Consider the following 19,229-nt stretch of genomic DNA (forward strand, 5'->3'; position numbering starts at 1 on the left):
GAAAATAATAATAGCATAACATCTTTAAAGTGTTAAGAGAAAATATCGTCAGCCTAGAATTCTCTTCCCAGAGAAATTATCTTTCAAGAACAAGGGTGAAATACATTTTCAGATCAACAAAAACATGCACTTAATCATCAAAAGTCCTTTATTAATGGAACTTCTAAAGTTCTACTGTCCAGTGCAGTAGCCACTAGCCACATATGGCTATTTAAATTAAAATTATAAAACAAAAAATTCAGCAATGAGTCACACTGCCACATTTCAAGTGCTCCATAATCACATGTGGCTAGTGGCTGGTTTATTAGACAGTGCAGATATTGATTATTTCCAACATTTTGAACCGCATATTGAATAGCACAGTTAAAAGATATACCTCGAAGCAGAAGAAGATTCCAGAACAAAGGTTTGAGATGCACAGTGAAAGATCTAGTAAAAAAACAAAACAAAACAAAACAAAACCCTGTAAAACTGTAAATGTGTGAGCTAATCTCAATAAATATTGGTGATATAAAATAATATTAATATCTGAATTGGGGAGTTAAGAAAAGAACGTGCTAAATTACTTGTAAATATAAGTCAGAAAGGAGATGATTAGAGTTAAAACATTCTAAGATCTTTCTTATTATTCATGTAAAAACTGGGTCAAAAACTAAAATACAGCAATATCTGTTTACAAATAACACACCTAAAACATAAGGGCTCAGAATAGCTGAAAGTAAAAAGATGGAAAAAGGTGCACAAGGCAAATACTGTTCAAAACAAATCTGTTGGGAACTTTTACTAGAAATTGAAATGGTCACTTTATAATGATAAAGCTTTATTTCGCCAGGAAGAGAAAGTATTTCAAATTCTGTGCACCTAAAAATGAAACTTCAGAGCATATGAAGTAAAAATCAATGAAACTATGAGAAACAATTGACAAATCCATCATCGTAGGAAGATTTTAAATATATTTCTCTCAGTGTTTGGTAGATCAAAGAAATACATGAATAAGGATACAGAAGACTTGAATATCACAAGTAACCATTTGATTTAATAGATATTTACAGCACACCATTCAATAAGCAGATTATACACATTAGTTCTAGATGCCTGTGGAATGTTTGTGAGCATTAACTATACATAAATTAAATCTCAATAGATATCAGGGAATTGGACTCCTGGGTGTCTTGGTCCGTTAAAACTCCAACTTCGGCTCAGGTAATGATCTCACGCTTCATGAGTTTGAGCCCCACGACGGGCTCTGTGCTGACAGCTCAGAGCCTGGAGCCTGCTTCAGATTCTATGTCTCCCTCTCTCTGCCCCTACCCTGCCCACATTCTGTCTCTGTCTCTCAAAAATAAAATAAACATTAACAAATTTTTTTTAATTAAAAAAATCTCAATAGATATTAGGGAATTGGTGTTACACGGACCCTTTCCATGAAAAGTATGGTCCATAGAGCAACAGCAGAATCATGTGAAAGTTAGAAATGTATAAGCTCAGAGGTGCCTGGCCAGCTCAATCAGTAGAGCATGTGACTCTTGATCTCAGGGTTGTGAGTTTGAGCCCCATGTTGAATGTGGAACCTACTTAGAAAAAAAAAAAAAAAAAGTAAAAGCTCAGGCCCCTCTCCAGACCTCCTGGGTCAGAACCTGCATTTTGACAAGATCCCCAGAGCATTCCATGTGCACATTAAAGTTTGACATGCATTGACAAAGCATGTTTTCTAACCACAGTGGAGTTTAGAAATCAATAACATGAAGATAATTAAGAAAACTCCATGCATTTGTAAATTAAAAACACCTCTGAAGATAGTTATACATACAAATATATATCATCTCACATATGATCATATAAATATATATTTGTATATATGATAATGTTTATTTCATTTTATAGACTATACTTGTATATTTGTCAACCCTATAGATTGGTTCCCTGAGTCCATAACCCTAAAACAGAAATAATGCCTCAAACTTTGTGTCATAATACTAATTTAATTGTAGATAAAATTTTGAGAGCCAGTAATGTGCTTTTCTTCCTTATCTTTCTGAATACATGACATCATCATAGTTGGTTTGAAGCCTGCATCTGCCTGAGAAGAGATTAAGATTTATAACAAAAAGGAAAGAAACAAGCAGGTTTTTTTTTAAAGTTCATTTTATTTATTTTGAGAGAGAGAGAGAGAGAGAGAACATACAGGTGGGGCAGAGAGAGAGGGGGAGAGAGAATTCCAAGCAGGCTCCGAACTGGCAGTGCAGAGCCTGATGTCAGGCTTGAACTCACCAACCAGGAGATCATGACCTGAGCCAGAATCAAGAATCGACATTTAACTGACTGAGCCACCCAGGTGCCCCAAGAAACAGTTTTAAAAACATTTTAGAATGAAAAGTTTAAACATATACAAAACTAGAGAAAGTAGTATAATGAATCCTTGTGTACCCATCACCATGTGACATGATCTCAAATCTTATTCCATCTGTATTTCACCTCTGCCCCCCACCCCCAGCCATTTCTCTCTTTCCCTTTGGATTATTTTTTTTTTAATTTTTTTTACATTTATTTATTTTTGATAGAGAGAGACAGAGCACAAGTGGGGAAGGGGCAGAGAGAGAAGGAGACACAGAATCTGAAGCAGGTTCCAGGCTCCGAGCTGTCAGCCCAGAGCCTGACGTGGGGCTCGAACTCACAAACCGTGAGATCATGACCTGAGCCGAAGTCGGATGCTTAACTGACTGAGCCACCCAGGTGCCCCTCCCTTTGGATTATTTTAAAGCAAATGCTAGACATTTTATCATTTCATCTGTAAATATTCCAGCACTTATCTCTAAAAAAAGGACTGTTTAACAAAAATAGCCATAATGTCACTATTCTACTGAAAAATAACAATAATTTTTTGATATTAAATATCTACTCAGTGCTCAAGTTTCCCTAATTATCTCATAAGGTGCCTTTTCTTTTAATAGTGTATTGTTTCATAGGGCCAAAAGAAAGTTTATATATTGGAATTTATTGAAATGTCTCCCAAATTTCTCTCTTAAAAAAAATATTCATGGGGACACCAAGCTGGCTCAGTGGGTAAAGCCTGGGACTCTTGATCTCAGGGTTGTGAGTTCAAGACCCAACTTGGGTGTGCAACCTACTTAAAATTTAAAAAAATTAAAAGAAATGTTAAAAAAAAAAAAAGGCATATATGGAGAGAAGACAGCCTGAGTCTTTTTAGGGGTACCTTGGTGGCTCATTTGGTTAAGCATCTGACTCTTGGTTTCAACTAACATGATCTCACAGCTTCATGAGTTCGAGCCCCATATGGGGCTCTGTGCTGGTGGTGCAGGGTGTGCTCTGGATTCTCTTCCTCTCTCTCTGCCCTTCCCTGACTTGTGCTGTCTCTCTCTCTCTCTCTCAAAATAAATAAATGAAACTTGAAAAAAAAATATTCACTTTGAAATAATTTTAGATTTATAGAAAAATTGCAAAATAGTATAGAGTTTCCTAATATTCTTCCCCCAATGTTAACAATTTACATGACTGTAGTACAATTATGAAAGCCAGGAACTGGTACAATATTATTAAGTAAGCTACAGAGTTTATTAGAATTTCAACAATTTTGCTCTTCAATATCATTTTTTTCTGTTCTAGGATTCTACCAAGATCCCCCATTGCATTGCATTTGTTTTCACTTCCCCTTAGTCTCCTCCAATCTGTGACAATTCTTCAGTGTGTCCTTGTCTTTCAAGACTTTAACTTTTGGTAAGTACTGGTCAGTTATTTTGTAGAATGTCACTCAATTTAATTTACTTAGCAGCTTTCTAATTACATACCATATAGTTCACTCATCTAATGTGTACATTTCAATGTTTTTAGTATATTTAACAGAGATGTGCAACTATCACCATAATCTAATTTTGGTACACTTTCATCATCCCATAAAGAAATCTTATACCCATCGGTAGTAAGTCCCCTTTCCTCCCAACCCAATGCTGTCTCCTCCTCCATCAGCCTAAGTCAGCTCCTTGTCTACTTTGTATGTCTATGGATTCTCTATGGATGTGCCTATTTTGAACATTTCATATAAATGGTGTGACACAATATGGCCTTTTGTGTATTTCACTTAGCATTTCACTGTCCTCAAGGTTCATCCATGCTCTGGTATGTATCATTCTTTTTTTATGGCCAAATAATATTACATCACATGTATATACCACATTTTATTTATCCATCATCAGTGGATGGACATTGGCTTGTCTCCTTTTCTTAGCAATTGTGAATAATGCTGCTATGAACATTTCTGTACAGGTCTTTGTGTGGACATATGTTTTTATTTATCTTGGTCACCTACCTTGGAGTAGAATTGTTGGGTCATATGGTAACTCTAGGTTAACATTTTGAGGATCCATCAAACCATTTTCCAAAGAGGCTACACCATTTTACATTCCCATCAACAAAGTATTCAGTTTCAAAGTTTCATAGTCAAAGGTTTCAATTTCTCCATGTCCTCACCAATACTTGTTATTATTATTATGTGTGCTGCTGAAGTGAGCACACCAATACTTGTTATTGTCTTCTTAATTATAGCCATCCTTTTTAGTGTGAAGTAATATGTTATTGTGATTTTGATTTGTATTTTCCTAATGACTAAGACACTGAGCATCTTTTCATGTGTTTATTGGCCACTTATATATCTGTTTTGATGAAATCTTTTATGCACATTCTCTGCTCTATTTAAAAAAATTGATCATCTACCTATTGTTGAATTCTAAGAATTCTTTATGTATTCTGGATACAAGTCCTTTGTCAGATATATGACCTTCAAATATTTTTCACCCATCTGTGGGGTTTTTTCCCCCACTTTTAAAAAAGATTTTATTTACTTGAAAAGATTTTTTTGATGTTTATTTTAATTTTGAGAGAGAGAGAGCATGAGCAGGGGAGGGGAAGAGAGAGAGACACACACAGAATCTGAAGCAGGCTCCAGGCTCTGAGCTGTCAGCACAGAGCCTGACGCAGGGCTTGAACTCTTGCACCGTGAGATCATGACCTGAGTCCAAGTTGGACGCTTAACCAACTGAGCCACCCATGCACCCCTTAAGATTTTATTTTTAAGTAATCTCTTTCCCTGATGTGGGGCTCAAACCCACAACCCTGAGATTGAGTCACATGCTCCACTGACTGAGCCAGCCAGGTACCCCTCCCACTTTTTTTTCTTTTTAAAATTATTTTAGAGAGTGAGGGAGGGTGGGGGTGGAGGGGTAAGAGAGGGGCAGAGGGAGAAAGAGAAAGGATCTTAAGCAGACTCCGGGCTCAAGGAAGAGCCTAATGCAGGGCTCAATACCACGACCCTGGGATCATGACCTGAGCTGAAATCAAGAGTCAGGCATTCAACCCACTGAGTACCCGGTTGCCCTGCCTCTCCCACTTTCTTGATGGTTTCTTTAAGCACAAAAGTTTTAAATTCTGATGAAGTCCAATTTATCTACCTTTTATCATTTGTGCTTTTATTATTGTATCTAAGAAACCATTAACCAACCCAAGATCATGAAGATTTACTCTTATGTTTTTTTCTAAGAGTTTTAGCTTTTATATCGAGGTGTGTGATCTACTTGAAGTTAATTTTTGCATATGGTGTGATTTGGGGATCCAAAGGCATTATTTTGCATATTGAAATCTAGTTATCATACTGCCATTTGCTGGGAAAAGTTAGTCTTTTTCCATATTGAATTTCCAAAATGAATTAATCATAAATGTTTATGAACTCTCAATTCTATATCATTGATCTATATGTCTATTCTTATGTCAGCAAAACAGTATCTTGATTATTGTGGCTTGTAATAAGTTTTGAAATCAGGAAGTGTAGGACTACCAACTGTGCTCTCTTCCATGATTATTTGAGTTATTCTTTAAGTGTATATTTTTTAATTGATTTATTTATTTTTGAGAAGGAGAGAGAGAGAGAGAGAGAGAAACAGCAAGGGAGGGGCAGAGAGTGGGGGACAGAGGGTCTGAAGCAGGCTCTGTGATGACAGCCGAGAGCCCGGTTCGGGGCTCAAACTCACAAACTGTGAGATTATGACCTGAGCTGAAGTCAGACGCTTCACCAACTGAGCCACTTGGGCTCCCCTATTTTGGTGATTCTGAGTCTCTTGCATATCCATATGAATTTTAGAATCAGCTAGTCAATTTCTGCAAAAAAAGGCAGCTAGGACTTTGATAGGGACTGTATTGAATCTATAGGTTAATTTGGTAAATATTGCCATCTTCACAATATTAAGTTTTCCAAATGTAGAACATGATATGTGTTTCCATTTATTTACATCTTCTTTAATTTTTTTTCAGCAGTATTTTGTAGTTTCCAGTATACAAGTCTTGTACTTCTTTTGTTAAGTTTATTCCTAAATGTCTTATATTTTATGATTCCTAATTTTAATTTCAGGTTGTTTATTGTAAATATATATAAATTAATGCTTCTTGTATATTGATTTTGCATCCTCTAATCTTGCTGAACTCATTTACAGTTATATCTCATTTTATTGCACTTTATCACACTTCACAGATATTTTGTTTTTACAAATTGAAGGTTTGTAAAAGGCCCCGAATAGCCAAAGTAATTTTGAAGAAGAAGACCAAAGCAGGAGGCATCACAATCCCAGACTTTAGCCTCTACTACAAAGCTGTAATCATCAAGACAGCATGGTATTCGCACAAAAACAGACACATAGACCAATGGAATAGAATAGAAACCCCAGAACTAGACCCACAAACGTATGGCCAACTAATCTTTGACAAAGTAGGAAAGAATATCCAATGGAAAAAAGATAGTCTCTTTAACAAATGATGCTGGGAGAACTGGACAGCAACATGCAGAAGATTGAAACTAGACCACTTTCTCACACCATTCACAAAAATAAACTCAAAATGGATAAAGGGCCTGAATGTGAGACAGGAAACCATCAAAACCCTAGAGGAGAAAGCAGGAAAAGACCTCTCTGACCTCAGCCGTAGCAATTTCTTACTTGACACATCCCCAAAGGCAAGGGAATTAAAAGCAAAAGTGAACTACTGGGACCTTATGAAGATAAAAAGCTTCTTCACAGCAAAGGAAACAACCAACAAAACTAAAAGGCAACCAACGGAATGGGAAAAGATATTTGCAAATGACATATCAGACAAAGGGCTAGTATCCAAAATCTATAAAGAGCTCACCAAACTCCCCACCCGAAAAACAAATAACCCAGTGAAGAAATTGGCAGAAAACATGAATAGACACTTCTCTAAAGAAGACATCCGGATGGCCAACAGGCACATGAAAAGATGCTCAACGTCGCTCCTTATCAGGGAAATACAAATCAAAACCACACTCAGATATCACCTCATGCCAGTCAGAGTGGCCAAAATGAACAAATCAGGAGACATAGATGCTGGAGAGGATGTGGAGAAACGGGAACCTTCTTGCACTGTTGGTGGGAATGCAAATTGGTGCAGCCACTCTGGAAAACAGTGTGGAGGTTCCTCAAAAAATTAAAAATAGACTTACCCTATGACCCAGCAATAGCACTGCTAGGAATTTACCCAAGGGATACAGGAGTGCTGATGCATAAGGGCACTTGTACCCCAATGTTTATAGCAGCACTCTCAACAATAGCCAAATTATGGAAAGAGCCTAAATGTCCATCAACTGATGAATGGATAAAGAAATTGTGGTTTATATACACAATGGAGTACTACTTGGCCATGAGAAAGAATGAAATATGGCCCTTTGTAGCAACATGGATGGAACTGGAGAGTGTGATGCTACGTGAAATAAGCCATACAGAGAAAGACAGATACCATATGTGTTCACTCTTATGTGGATCCTGAGAAACTTAACAGAAACCCATGGGGGAGGGGAAGGAAAAAAAAAAAGGAGGTTAGAGTGGGAGAGAGCCAAAGCATAAGAGACTGTTAAAAACTGAGAACAAACTGAGGGTTGATGGGGGGTGGGAGGGAGGGGAGGGTGGGTGATGGGTATTGAGGAGGGCACCTGTTGGGATGAGCACTGGGTGTTGTATGGAAACCAATTTGACAATAAACTTCATATATTGAAAAAAAAATTGAAGGTTTGTGGCAGCCCTGCATCAAGCAAGTCTATCAACACTATTTTCTTTTTTTTATTAAAAAATTATTTTAGGGGCGCCTGGGTGGCTCAGTCGGTTGGGTGGCCGACTTCGGCTCAGGTCATGATCTCACGGTCCGTGAGTTCAAGCCCCACGTCAGGCTCTGTGCTGACAGCTCAGAGCCTGAAGCCTGTTTTGGATTCTGTGTCTCCCTCTCTCTGACCCTCCCCCGTTCATGCTCTGTCTCTCTCTGTCTCAAAAATAAATAAACGTTAAAAAAAATTAAAAAAAAATTATTTTAATGTTTATTTATTTTTTGAGAGAGAGAGGGAGACTGCAAGTGGGGAGGGGCAGAGAGAGAGGGAGGGACAGAATCAGAAGCAGGCTCCAGGCTTTGAGCTGTCAGCACAGAGCCTATGCAGGGCTCAAACCCACAGACCATGAGATCATGACCTATGCTGAATTTGGACACTCAACCAACTGAGCCACCCAGGCACCCCAAATCAACACGATTTTCAAACAGCATTTGCTCATTTCATGGCTCTGTGTCACATTTTGGTAATTCTCTCAATATTTCAAGCTTTTTTATTATATTTTTTATGGTGATCTGTGATTAGTGATCTTTGATGTTGATGTTATAATTAGTGATCTTTGATGTTGTGGGTGCCACAAACTGTGCCCATATAAGATGGCAAACTTAATAAATGTGTGTGTTCCACCAACTGGCTATTCCCCCATCTTTCTCCCTTTCCTCAGTCTTCCCTATTATGTCAGACACGACAATATTGAAATTAGGCCAGTTAATAACCCTACAATGGCTTCTAAGTGTTCAAGTGAAAGGAAGAGTCACATGTCTCTCACTTTAGACCAAAAGCTAGAAATGATTCAGCTTAGTGAGGAAGGCATGTCAATAGCTGAGACTTGCCAAAATCTGGGCCTTTTGCACCAGTTGTTCAAATTGTGAATGCAAAGGAAAAGTGCTTAAAGGAAATTAAAAGTGCTACTCCAGTGAATACATGAATGATAAGAAAGTAAAACAGCCTTATTGCTGATATGGAGCAAGTTTAGTGGTCTGGATAGAAGATCAAATCAGCCACAGCATTCTTTTAAGCCAAAGCCTAATCCAGAGCAAGCCCCTAACTCTCCTCAATTCTATGCAGCCTGAGAGAGGTGAGGAGGCTGCAGCAGAAAAGCATGAGGCTGGCAGAGGTTGCTTCATGAGGTTTAAGGAAAGAAGACGTCTCCATAACATAAACATATAAGGAGAAGCACCAAGTACTGATGTAAAAGCTGCAGTAAGTTATCCAGAAGATCTAGCTAAGATAATTAATGAAGGTGACTACACTAAATAGCATGTTCTCAAGGTAGAGGAAACAACATCATATTGGAAGAAGATGCTATCTAGGACTCTCATGGCTAGAGAGGAAAAGTCAATGCCTGGCTTCAAAGAATAGACTGACTCTCTTATTAGGCCAATGCAGCTGGTGACTTTAAGTTGAGGCCAATGCTCATTTACCATTCCAAAAATCCTAGGGCTTTTAAGAATTATGCTAAATTTACTGTACTTGTGCTCTGTAAATGGAAAAACAAAGCCTGGATGACAGCACATCTATTTATCTATTATGGTTTACTGAATGTTTTAAGCCCACCCTTGAGACCTACTGCTCAGAAAACAATATTTCTTTCAAAATGTTACTGCTCATTGATAATACATGTGGTCATGCAAGAGCTCTAATGAGATTGATATTGTATTCTTGCCTGGTAACACAACATCCATTCTTCAGCCCATGGATCAAAGACTAACTTTGACTTTCAAGCCATATTATTTAAGAGATACATCTCATAAAGCTGTAGCTGCTATGGAAATGATTGCTCTGATGGATCTGGGCAAAGTAAATAGAAAACCTTCTGGAAAGAATTCACCATTCTAGATGCCATTAAGAATATTTGTGATTCATGGGAAGAGGTCAAAATACATTACTTCCTAACAACAGTTTGAAAGAGGTTGATTCCAACACTTATGGTTGACATTGTGGGGTTCAAGACTTCAGTGAAGGAAGTAACTGCAGGTGTAGTGGAAATAGCAAGAGAACTAGAATTAGAAGTGGAGCCTGAAGATGGGACTAAATTGCTGTGATCTCATGATATAACCAACTGATGAGGAGTTGCTTCTTACTAATGAGCAGAGAAAGTGTTTTCTTGAAATGGAATCTACTGCTGGTGAAGATGCTGTGAAGATTGTGGAGATGACAACAAAGAATTTAGAATATTACATAAACTCAGGATTTGAGAGGACTGACTCCAATTTTGAAAGAAGTTCCACTGGGGGCTAAATGCTATCAAACAGTATCATGTGCTACCGAGAAATTGTTGTGAAAGGAAGAGTCAATTGATGTGACAAACTTCATTATTGTCTTTAAGAAATTGCCGCATCCATCACAGCCTTCAGCAACCACCACCCCGAGCAGTCAGCAGCCCTCAACTTGGAGGCAAGACCCTCCAGAGCCAAAAGATTACAACTTGCTGAAAGCTGAGGATGGTTAGCATATTTTAGTAATAAAATATTTTTATTTTTTAAATGTTTATTTATCTGTTTTGAAAGAGAGAGAGAGAGAGTGCGAGTGAGGGGAGGGGCAGAGAGGGAGGGAGAGAGAGAAATCCCAAGCAGGCTCCGGGCTGTCAGCACAGAGCCTGATGCAGAGCTTGAACCCACTAACCATGAGATCGTGACCTGAGCCAAAATCGAGTCGAATGCTCAACTGGCTGAACCACCCAGGTGCACCAGCAATAATGTATTTTTAAATTAAAGTATGTACATGTTTTTTAGATATAATGCTGTTCCACACTCAATAGACTACAATATAGTGTAAACATAACTTTTATATCTACTGGGAAACCAAAAAATTCATTGACTCATTTTATTGTGACATTTGCTTCATTGTGGTGGTCTGGAACCTAACCTGCAATATCTCTGCAGAGCTCCTGTACAATAATGAAAAGGATGAATAAAAGAGTCTACAAGTAAGACATATGTCTTTAAAAATGTCCAAGAAAATTAAAACTTTCCAGACAGGACAACTGTCACGTTGGACTTGAAGGTAAGAGGATCGTCTGTTGTGAGATCAAAATGCTGTCACAGGCAGAGGGATGCACAGGTGATATTTTGAAACTATCAGTTATGAATAGTTAAGTTTCTACCTCAAAACATGACAAAGAACCAGAGGTCTCTGAAGAATGATTTATTGGGACAAGTAAGGAAGCAGAGGAGGTGGGACTGCTATGCAGAAGACATAAGGGAATCGTAGAACTTCATGAGAGGACTAAGGGGAGCCAACAGAATACAGATACAAGAGGAAAATGTCTAGAGTTGGGTTGAGACTGATCAGTGGGGCTGGATTGAGATGCATGGAATGTAGCAGGGAATGGGTCATCTTTGGGCTGTGATAGTCGATACTCAACAAGGAGCAAAGACCTGGCTGGTCTCTGGAAGCCAGAAGCAGCTCTGGGTGGGATCTGCAGGAGCAAATAGATATCATGCCTAGGTGTTCCAGAGGACGATGACTGTGACCACGGAGGTGGTCATGAAGAGCAGGTAGAGGCGGAAGAGCAGGGTGTCCATCATGTGGCTGAACTGCACCCACAGATCGGCCAAGTGCTGCTTCTGAGTCTCATCTTCCTGCTGGGCCTTTGTTGACCCAGGACACCCATTTAACTCTGTCTCTCTGGGACCTGGCATCTTCCCCACTAACTCCACTGGCTCCTTCACACCTGTGGAGAGATAGAGACTCAGCATAGGCCATGAAGTTCACCTGGGGTGGAAGGAATAGGGAAGGAGATAGGAGCAGATAAATGGCTATGTGGGAAGAGGAAATGTGGGCAGTGCTGAATCTCCTTACCAGGCAGGTGGGCAGCGGGGAGGCCCATGGCTTTATTTCTCTTCTGGAGTGCAGTGGGGCAGCACTTTGTTGGGCTGGTGCAGTAGAGGATCAGAGAATGGAGCCACTGAGGCATGGGTGGGGGCTGGCTGGTAGCCAGGTGCAGCAAGTAGGTGATGAAAATGGTCTCCAGCAGGCTGACCACCATCAGGGACAGACACAGGGCAAAGTAGACACCTGCAGGGAAGGTAGGCCTACATGTGGGTTAGAGGCACCACCTAGGACTTCTCTCTTCCAATCCCACCCTGGCAGGCTTAGGGCCTCATTTTCCCAGTATATCTCTCTCCCTTGAGCTAGTTCAGTCAATCCTCCCCACCCTTATTTTCCCTAAGGCTGGAGATGCCATACTGATGAGGGGGGTGCCATTGGTGGGTAGTAACTCATTCATCATGAGCAGGAAGACATTGTAGCCCAGCAGAAGGGTTATCTTGAATGGGGCACGATTTCCACTTTCTGCTGGCAGGTAGAAGCTGAGGGCATCGATGGCAACCAGAAAGCCACTGGGCACCAGAAGGTTTATGATGTAGAGTCTGGGCCTGCGCCTGATGGCCACCTTGGGGGAGGAAAGAAAGGGAAGTGGATAAGGGATTTGGAAGCTGCCAGGAATAGTAGTGATTGTTTATGTCTCTGCCTTCCTTTTTGGTCTGATATCACCCTGAGATCTATAGCTGTGTAGAATGCAGCTTCATAAATAAGTATAGAGACTGCCAGTGACAAGTTAGGCCAGAGTAGTGAGCTTTAGGAAAAAGAATGTGGCTGGGCAGCCAAGAGGAAAGGTTTGAGTCTGGCAGAAGTAAAACTGAGAAACCCTGAAACTTGAGAAATATCCATTTGGTGGAGATTCTAGGTAAGGGTAGAAGCAAGAAAGAAAGGAAAAATCAAGAACCTCTGAACTCACGTAGAACATGATCTGATCGTATAGGCTGGTGCCCAGGGACATCTTTGGGGTGGCCTTGTTGATGCCTAGGAGCTCCCACTCTCCATGGGTTTGAACGATATCCCGGGATGTGTCTGCTATTTCCCACACTTCTTTCTCCATGCCCAGCAACATATTCTCCACTGAAAGGGAGATCCAGATCATTTCCCAAGGATACGGTTTCCTGTTGATTCAACTACATTCTCTTTTTTCATCTGCATTCAACATGTATTTTTGAGTACCTACTATTATGGCAGAAAGTTTGCAAGAGCTAGGAATGGTAATCAACAAGACAGGCTTGGATTTTCCCTTTATGGAAAATATTTAAACATCCATAAGAGCCCTAATTTTTGCTCTGCCCATACACCTTAGTCACCATTTATTCATAATTTCTTTATATTTTATTTTCTGTTGTTTAATCGGTTGCTCTCATTCACCCACATCCCTGAGCCCCCACAGCGACTCACCTGTGTAAAGGAATGAACTAAAGGTGAGGGTGCAGTTCTGCTGGTCAAAAGGGAAGTAGAAGATGTCCAGGTTACAGATGCTGGTGACCTTCATGGGTTTCTTATATCTGATGCGACCTTCATTACTCACATATGCTGTGAGGCCTTTTGGGGTCTTATCCACATTCATGCTGTAAGAGAGATGAAGTGGGATGCAGGTGCTTTGTTTTTCTTTTTACCTTTCTGGTTATTTCTCATCCATCTAATATCACTTTTAGTGTCTCCAATGGCAGACTGTAAATTCTACTGATTCCAGAAAATGGGGCTTCCCTCTGGCTATTCCCAGCCCTTAATACGTACAACTCAACGATGAAAATGTCCGGGAGCCATAGGTTCTTGGTTGCCACACTTATCTTCGTGATGCCCTCACACTCCTCTGGGTTCCATCTGATAAATGGGTTATCCCAGACCTAGAGCCCAGGTGGAGGAGAGGTGAGAGAGCCTGATAGAAATTAAGGCTATTTTTTTCTGTCCTTTGATTTTTCTTAAAAAAAGTTATGAAATATTTCAAGCACATAAAAAAGTATATAAAATAATAAACAGGTTTCTATCACTCAACTTTGTGGAGTCAATATTTTGATAAATTTACTTTGGCTTTTTTTTTTTAAGAAATAAGAATTACAAATAGACTTGAAGCTCTCTGTGTTCATTTCTTCATAAACTTTGATTCCTCTCTTTTTCCATTTCTGTGAGAAATTACTGGTGATTAGAGAAACACTATTTTTTCTTCAGTAGGAATGAGATTTAGAGCTGAAAGATCAGTAACTTAGCCTCTCTGAGCTAGAATTTCCTTAGTGTAAAATAAGGGGATTAGTAGGTATCAAATGAAATAAAGCATATCAATGAATTTTGAAACTGTAATGTTCATAGGTATTATGTATTAGTATCTAGCATGCCTTCAACTGTCTCCCAGACCCCTTTCACCAGTCTTTATTGCAAGGAGACCTTGGACAAGCTCTTGGGTTCTTTGAAGCAAGAGACTTCATGGTCTTCCTTTTGTTGGCAGGTGCCAGGCACCACCCTCTCTTGTCTTTGGGATGACCTTTCCAAACCCTCTTTTCCAAGTCTGGCAACCTTCTTTGGGAACCGTTTTCAAGGATTGTCCAATTCTGGGTGGGCTTGTCTAGTCTCAGGGTACTTTCAACAGCAACTGCAGTTTGTAGAACCACAGCCAGAACGGAAGGGAGGCTCTATGCACATTAAATAAAACTTTGTACTGGATCAGTGCTTCTCAAGTCTTGCTTTGCATATAAAACACCTGGGGATCATATTGAACTATATAGATTCTGATTCAATAGGTGGTGTGACTAACTCATCCTGATTTGCCCAGCATTTTGCTGGTTTTAGCATTGAAAATTCCATGTCCTGAGAATTCCTCAGTCTTGGGTATGCTGGGATGGTTGGTTACACTGGGTGGGACCCAAGATTATGTGCATTTCTAGGTTTCCAGGTGGTGCAATCAACTGGTGCTGCCCATCTGGGAACTGCACTTTGAGAGCAAGATTAGGTGATTATTAGTATTATTCCCCTCCTCTCTCCTTCTCTTTAACCAAGCTTTTCAAATTGGAAACTTAATTCATTTACTTTCATTTTTTCCCCTCTTGTTTTCTTATTAATACACTTAAGATACAAAATTTCCACTGAGTTATACTTTGGCTATATTCATAGATTTTCATGTGTAGGCTCTTTGTTTCTAATTATTTTGCAATTTCTATTTAATTGTTTTATTTTTACTTTAGCCCAAAGTATTTGGAAGCTTAATTTTGGGGGGAAGTTTAATTTTAAATTCCCAAGAAATAAGGCTTTCTGGGGGGAGGGCTGTCTTTTCCCACTTAGTTTCATTTTCTTGTATCGTGATCAGATTGTGGTCTAGATAATTTCTGCTCTTTTGAGTTTGTTGAGATCTTCGTCAGTGTGGGAAAATATTGCATTTGTATCAGAAAAGATTATGCATTTTCGTTGGTACAAAGTTCGATGTTTATTAAATCAAGTTTCCTAATTGTGCTGTTAAAAATCACAATGTTTTTTATTCTTTTTCTACTTGATTTTTGAAACCAGTATATTGAAGCCTCTCACCATGATTGTAGATTTTTCCATTTCTTCCTCATGTGTTTCAAAGATATGTTGTTAGGTACGTAAAGGTCATAATTATATCTTTGTTTAAAATCCTTTCTGAATGTAAATGAAGGGAGAGAATAAACGGTATTAGCCATACCATTTCCAGCCACAGGAATGATGACAAGAGCTGTAGATGTTCATCCTGCCAAAAGAATTTCCTATTTCTAGTATGATGTGGATAAGAAGTCTGTCCATCCCTCCCACTCCCCATTTTTTTTTTAAGTTTATTTATTTTGGAGATAGAAAAAGAGTGAGTGCCTGCGAGCAGCGGGGGGGGGGGGGGGGGACGGGGAAGGACAGAGAAAGTGGGAGAGAGAGGATTCCAAGAAGGCACTGATAGTACAGAACCAGACACCAGCCTTGAACCCACAAACCGTGAGATCATGACCTGAGCCAAATCCAAAGTCCGCAGCCTAACCAACTGAGCCACCCAAGTGCCCCTCCTACTCCTCATTTTTGTTTACCAACTCCCAATGTATGTAAAAGTGGTGCCGTGATCAAGGTCAACATGTAGGTCAAGGACAAAAGCTTAATTGAAACAGCTTAATTGAAAAGCTTAATTCTCCCACGTGTGGGAGAATTCACAACAGGGCTGGATTAGAGTAGTGCTTCTCAATCCTGGCTGTATCTTAGAATCACTTGAGGAGCTTAAAACTACTGAAGTCTAGGTTCCATCCAATCAGAATCTCTGGGAGTAGAGACTGAACAGTGGTATATGGCCAGGGTAGAGAATCACTGGGTGAGAAAGAAAAGAAATTCTCTTCTATGTGCTGTTGTACCACATCCTGTTAAACCAGACAGAGCTTCTTTGAGATCCCCACTGGGCAAATGACATTTAGCAGTGATGGAGGAAGGTGCAATGTGGACAAGGGCTTTTGGGGTTCCCTTCCCAGGTTGGGAAAAATTTAAGGGCTAGGGGTCAGCACTCACCACATCTAGGATGGCAGACATAGTAAAGGAGATGTTGACTAGGGTGGGGATGCTGAAGTTGGTGACTGGACGAAAGGCCTTCCGCTCAAACACTGAATCCAGAACAGTGGGATACCCTCCATGCTGGCCGAACCCTGAGCAGTTGATGATGAAAGTACTGCCCCTTCCTGTAGAGGACATAGAATGTGTGAGGAGAGGGAGAGAACTCTCCTGTTGCCTATGTGAGAGGGCCCTATGATAGGATCTTGGGGGTAGTCTGTGATAATAACGATAGCTAACATTTATTGAGCATTGATTATGTGCCAGGTATACTCTAAGCCCTTCAGAGGAAGTCCCTCACTTAATCCTTCCAAGCCCCTATCAAGGAGAAATTTTTTTTGTCCTTATGTAATAAATGAGTCAACTGAGATCCAGTAAGAGGAATTAAATCCCTGAGGTCAAATATATAAGAGGCAAAAACTGGACTTGCTCTGAACCCTGGTTTGTTTGATGCTGCTGTAGTATATTCCCCCAATGATGAGATGGAGACTGGGGAAGGAGGATCACCAAGAGGATCACCAGATGCTGGGTGCCTCCCTCCAAGGGAGGATGGGTTGGGCTGGAAGGCAAATGATGGAAGCTAATGTGGTAAGCTGAGTTAGGGCTCTGGCTGCCTTTTTAATGTTTCTGTTTCCATGCAAAGCATGCCCAAATCTATATGCAAACTGCCCCTGGGACAGTGATAGCCATCAGATAGGATTCCATTCCCAGGGCCCCAAAGAGAACACACCGATTTCACCTTCACTGCCCCAAACTTCCTTCTCCCTATTTTGCTGCTCAACCCTCTATCACTTTTCCAGTTTGAGGATTTTGAAGTGTTGCCTTCCCCTTTTTTCTACCCTCTCTAATTGTAGCAATTTGTTAGAGGAACAACAGCCTGGAATGAGAGAGATTGTTGTATGCTAAGGACATCAAGCCTTATCCATTCCCAAAGTCACAGTGCTGTCCAGACAAATCCTTGGATCATTCTATGAACAATGAATATTCATTTGTTGATCATGGCCAGTGAGTGGCCAGAGGAGCATCTCTAGTGTTCTCTACTGAGTAGTTAGTACAATTTGTTCCTCTTCCTTATACTGGCCTTTAAAGCTGCCTCTGGTTAAGCCCTACCTATGCTCTCTTGTCCAGAAGTTATATGACAACCTAAGGGGGAGAGATGACATTTATTGATACCTATCATATGCCAGGCAGGCACTATGCTACTAACTTTCTCTCATTGAATCCTCACAACTCTGCAAGGCATGTCCTATTTTACAGATGAGGAAACTGGAGCTCAGAGAAGTCAAGCAATTTGCCCAAGGTTGCATAAGGTGCAAAGTGAGGGACCAAGATTCAAACCCAGGTCTGTCTGTCTCCAAATCCCATGTTCTTTCCACTATACCATACTAACTTCCTGAAAGAGAACCATACTCTATTTGCACTCTCCATTTGCTACCCTCTGGCATCTTACCTAACCTAAAGCACTTGGATCCTGAAGGTGGATGGGGAAGTTATGGCTAAAAGTGAGCACTTTGCTACAATGGAGTGGGTTTCATAGCTGCAGAGAAAAAGAATTATACCTGTGTGTAGAAAGATGGATAGACATTCAGTCTAAATAGAAGAGAAGACAATTAGGGATGGGTCCTGGGAAGAAAAATAGTTCCTGTATGATACATCACTGGAAGGATATTTTTTTTAGTTTATTTTTGAGAGAGAGAGAAGAGGGAGCGAGAGGGGAAGAGAGGGGGGGGGGCAGAAGATGGCAGAGAAAGAGGCAGAGAGAGAGGGAGAGAGAGAATTGCAAGCAGGCTCTGCACGGACGGCACAAAGCCCAATGCGGGGCTCGAACTCATGAACTTTGAGATCATGACCTGAGCCAAAATCAAGAGTCATTAACTGACTGAGCCACCCAGGTGCCCCTGGAAGGATATTTTCTGTCTTCCAGAGAAGGAAAGTCTATTCAGGCATTATTATAACAAAGTTATGAAATAACAATACCCATTTTAGATCATCTCTGGGAGTTGGAAATTTGAAAGAAGTTTCTAGGTGTTCAACTAGAGAGAGTCTCTGCCTCTTTCCCTGTTGTTGCCCCTTTCTTACCTTGAAGTAGAAGACCGAGAGCAAGGAATAAGAGGAATCTCTCTTTGTGGAACCAGCTTCCTTCCATCTTCTTTGTCTAAATTCTTCTCCAGAAGTGTACCAGCACCGAGGAATCCCTAGATTAAAGGAGCACAGGCCACACCTAGAGTCTGATTTTGAATACTGATGGCATTAGTTGACCACTGACATTTGTTACCTTCCTGGAAAGAGAGTTCTGGTTGTCTTGTCCTTGCCCATGCTGGAGGTTCCATTTGCTCTTAAGACTTTCTCATATATTTCACTACAATGTGTATGGTTGTGGAGTAGTTGATATGTATTACATTAAGACCTTTGTGTGATCTCTCAGTCTGAAGAGTCATCTCTTCAATTCTGGAAAATTCTCAGCCATTTAAAAATATTATATTCTACCTTTTCTCTTATTAGACTTATGTTGGATTGTTTCCTTTTTTAACCTCTCATATTAGTTTCCTACTGCTGTTGTAACAAATCATAAACTTAGTTGGCTTTAAAAAAATCACAGATTTACAGGGACACCTGAGTGGCTCAGTTGGTTGAGCATCCGACTTTGGCTCAGGTCATGATCTTATGGTTTGTGGGTTCAAGCCCCGCGTCAGGCTCTGTGCTGACAGTT

At 40.2% G+C, this 19,229-nt stretch overlaps 1 protein-coding gene and 1 long non-coding RNA gene across 4 annotated transcripts in view; one reads left to right on the forward strand and one right to left on the reverse strand.

Moving 5' to 3' along the window:
* Positions 1–19,229, forward strand: part of LOC102948633 — a 58,283-nt gene that overhangs the window by 8,749 nt on the left and 30,305 nt on the right. For both annotated transcript variants that reach the window (XR_006207432.1, XR_006207433.1), the window contains 2 exons: positions 3,625–3,735; positions 11,053–11,173. This is a non-coding gene — a long non-coding RNA (uncharacterized LOC102948633). The remainder of the gene's footprint in view (positions 1–3,624; positions 3,736–11,052; positions 11,174–19,229) is intronic.
* LOC102972743 (5-hydroxytryptamine receptor 3E) lies at positions 11,417–18,665 on the reverse strand. 2 transcript variants are annotated; one of them, XM_007083633.2, is made up of 9 exons: positions 18,599–18,665; positions 16,481–16,647; positions 15,648–15,692; positions 13,733–13,842; positions 13,394–13,563; positions 12,909–13,069; positions 12,359–12,563; positions 11,972–12,187; positions 11,417–11,843 (listed from the first exon to the last, which is right to left on the reverse strand). In XM_007083633.2, exons 1-9 carry the CDS (start codon positions 18,663–18,665, stop codon positions 11,614–11,616), a joined length of 1,371 nt encoding a protein of 456 aa, XP_007083695.1. In that variant the 3' UTR covers positions 11,417–11,613. The 2 variants fall into 2 exon arrangements, with proteins under 2 accessions (XP_007083695.1, XP_007083696.1); XM_007083634.2 differs by lacking the exon at positions 15,648–15,692.

The sequence above is a fragment of the Panthera tigris genome, chromosome C2, assembly GCF_018350195.1.
Source record: "Panthera tigris isolate Pti1 chromosome C2, P.tigris_Pti1_mat1.1, whole genome shotgun sequence".
Classification (NCBI taxonomy): domain Eukaryota; kingdom Metazoa; phylum Chordata; class Mammalia; order Carnivora; family Felidae; genus Panthera; species Panthera tigris.

What these genes read in the sequence shown, in the direction of transcription:
- LOC102972743 (XM_007083633.2), bottom strand. Translation starts at nt 18,665, where the DNA reads ATGGAAGGAAGCTGGTTCCACAAAGAGAGATTCCTCTTATTCCTTGCT. An exon ending in GACATTTTCATCGTTGAGTT is followed by an intron (nt 13,564 to 13,732) that starts GTACGTATTAAG and finishes TCTCTCTTACAG; the next exon opens with CATGAATGTGGATAAGACCC. An exon ending in ACGATCAGATCATGTTCTAC is followed by an intron (nt 12,564 to 12,908) that starts GTGAGTTCAGAG and finishes TCCTCCCCCAAG; the next exon opens with GTGGCCATCAGGCGCAGGCC.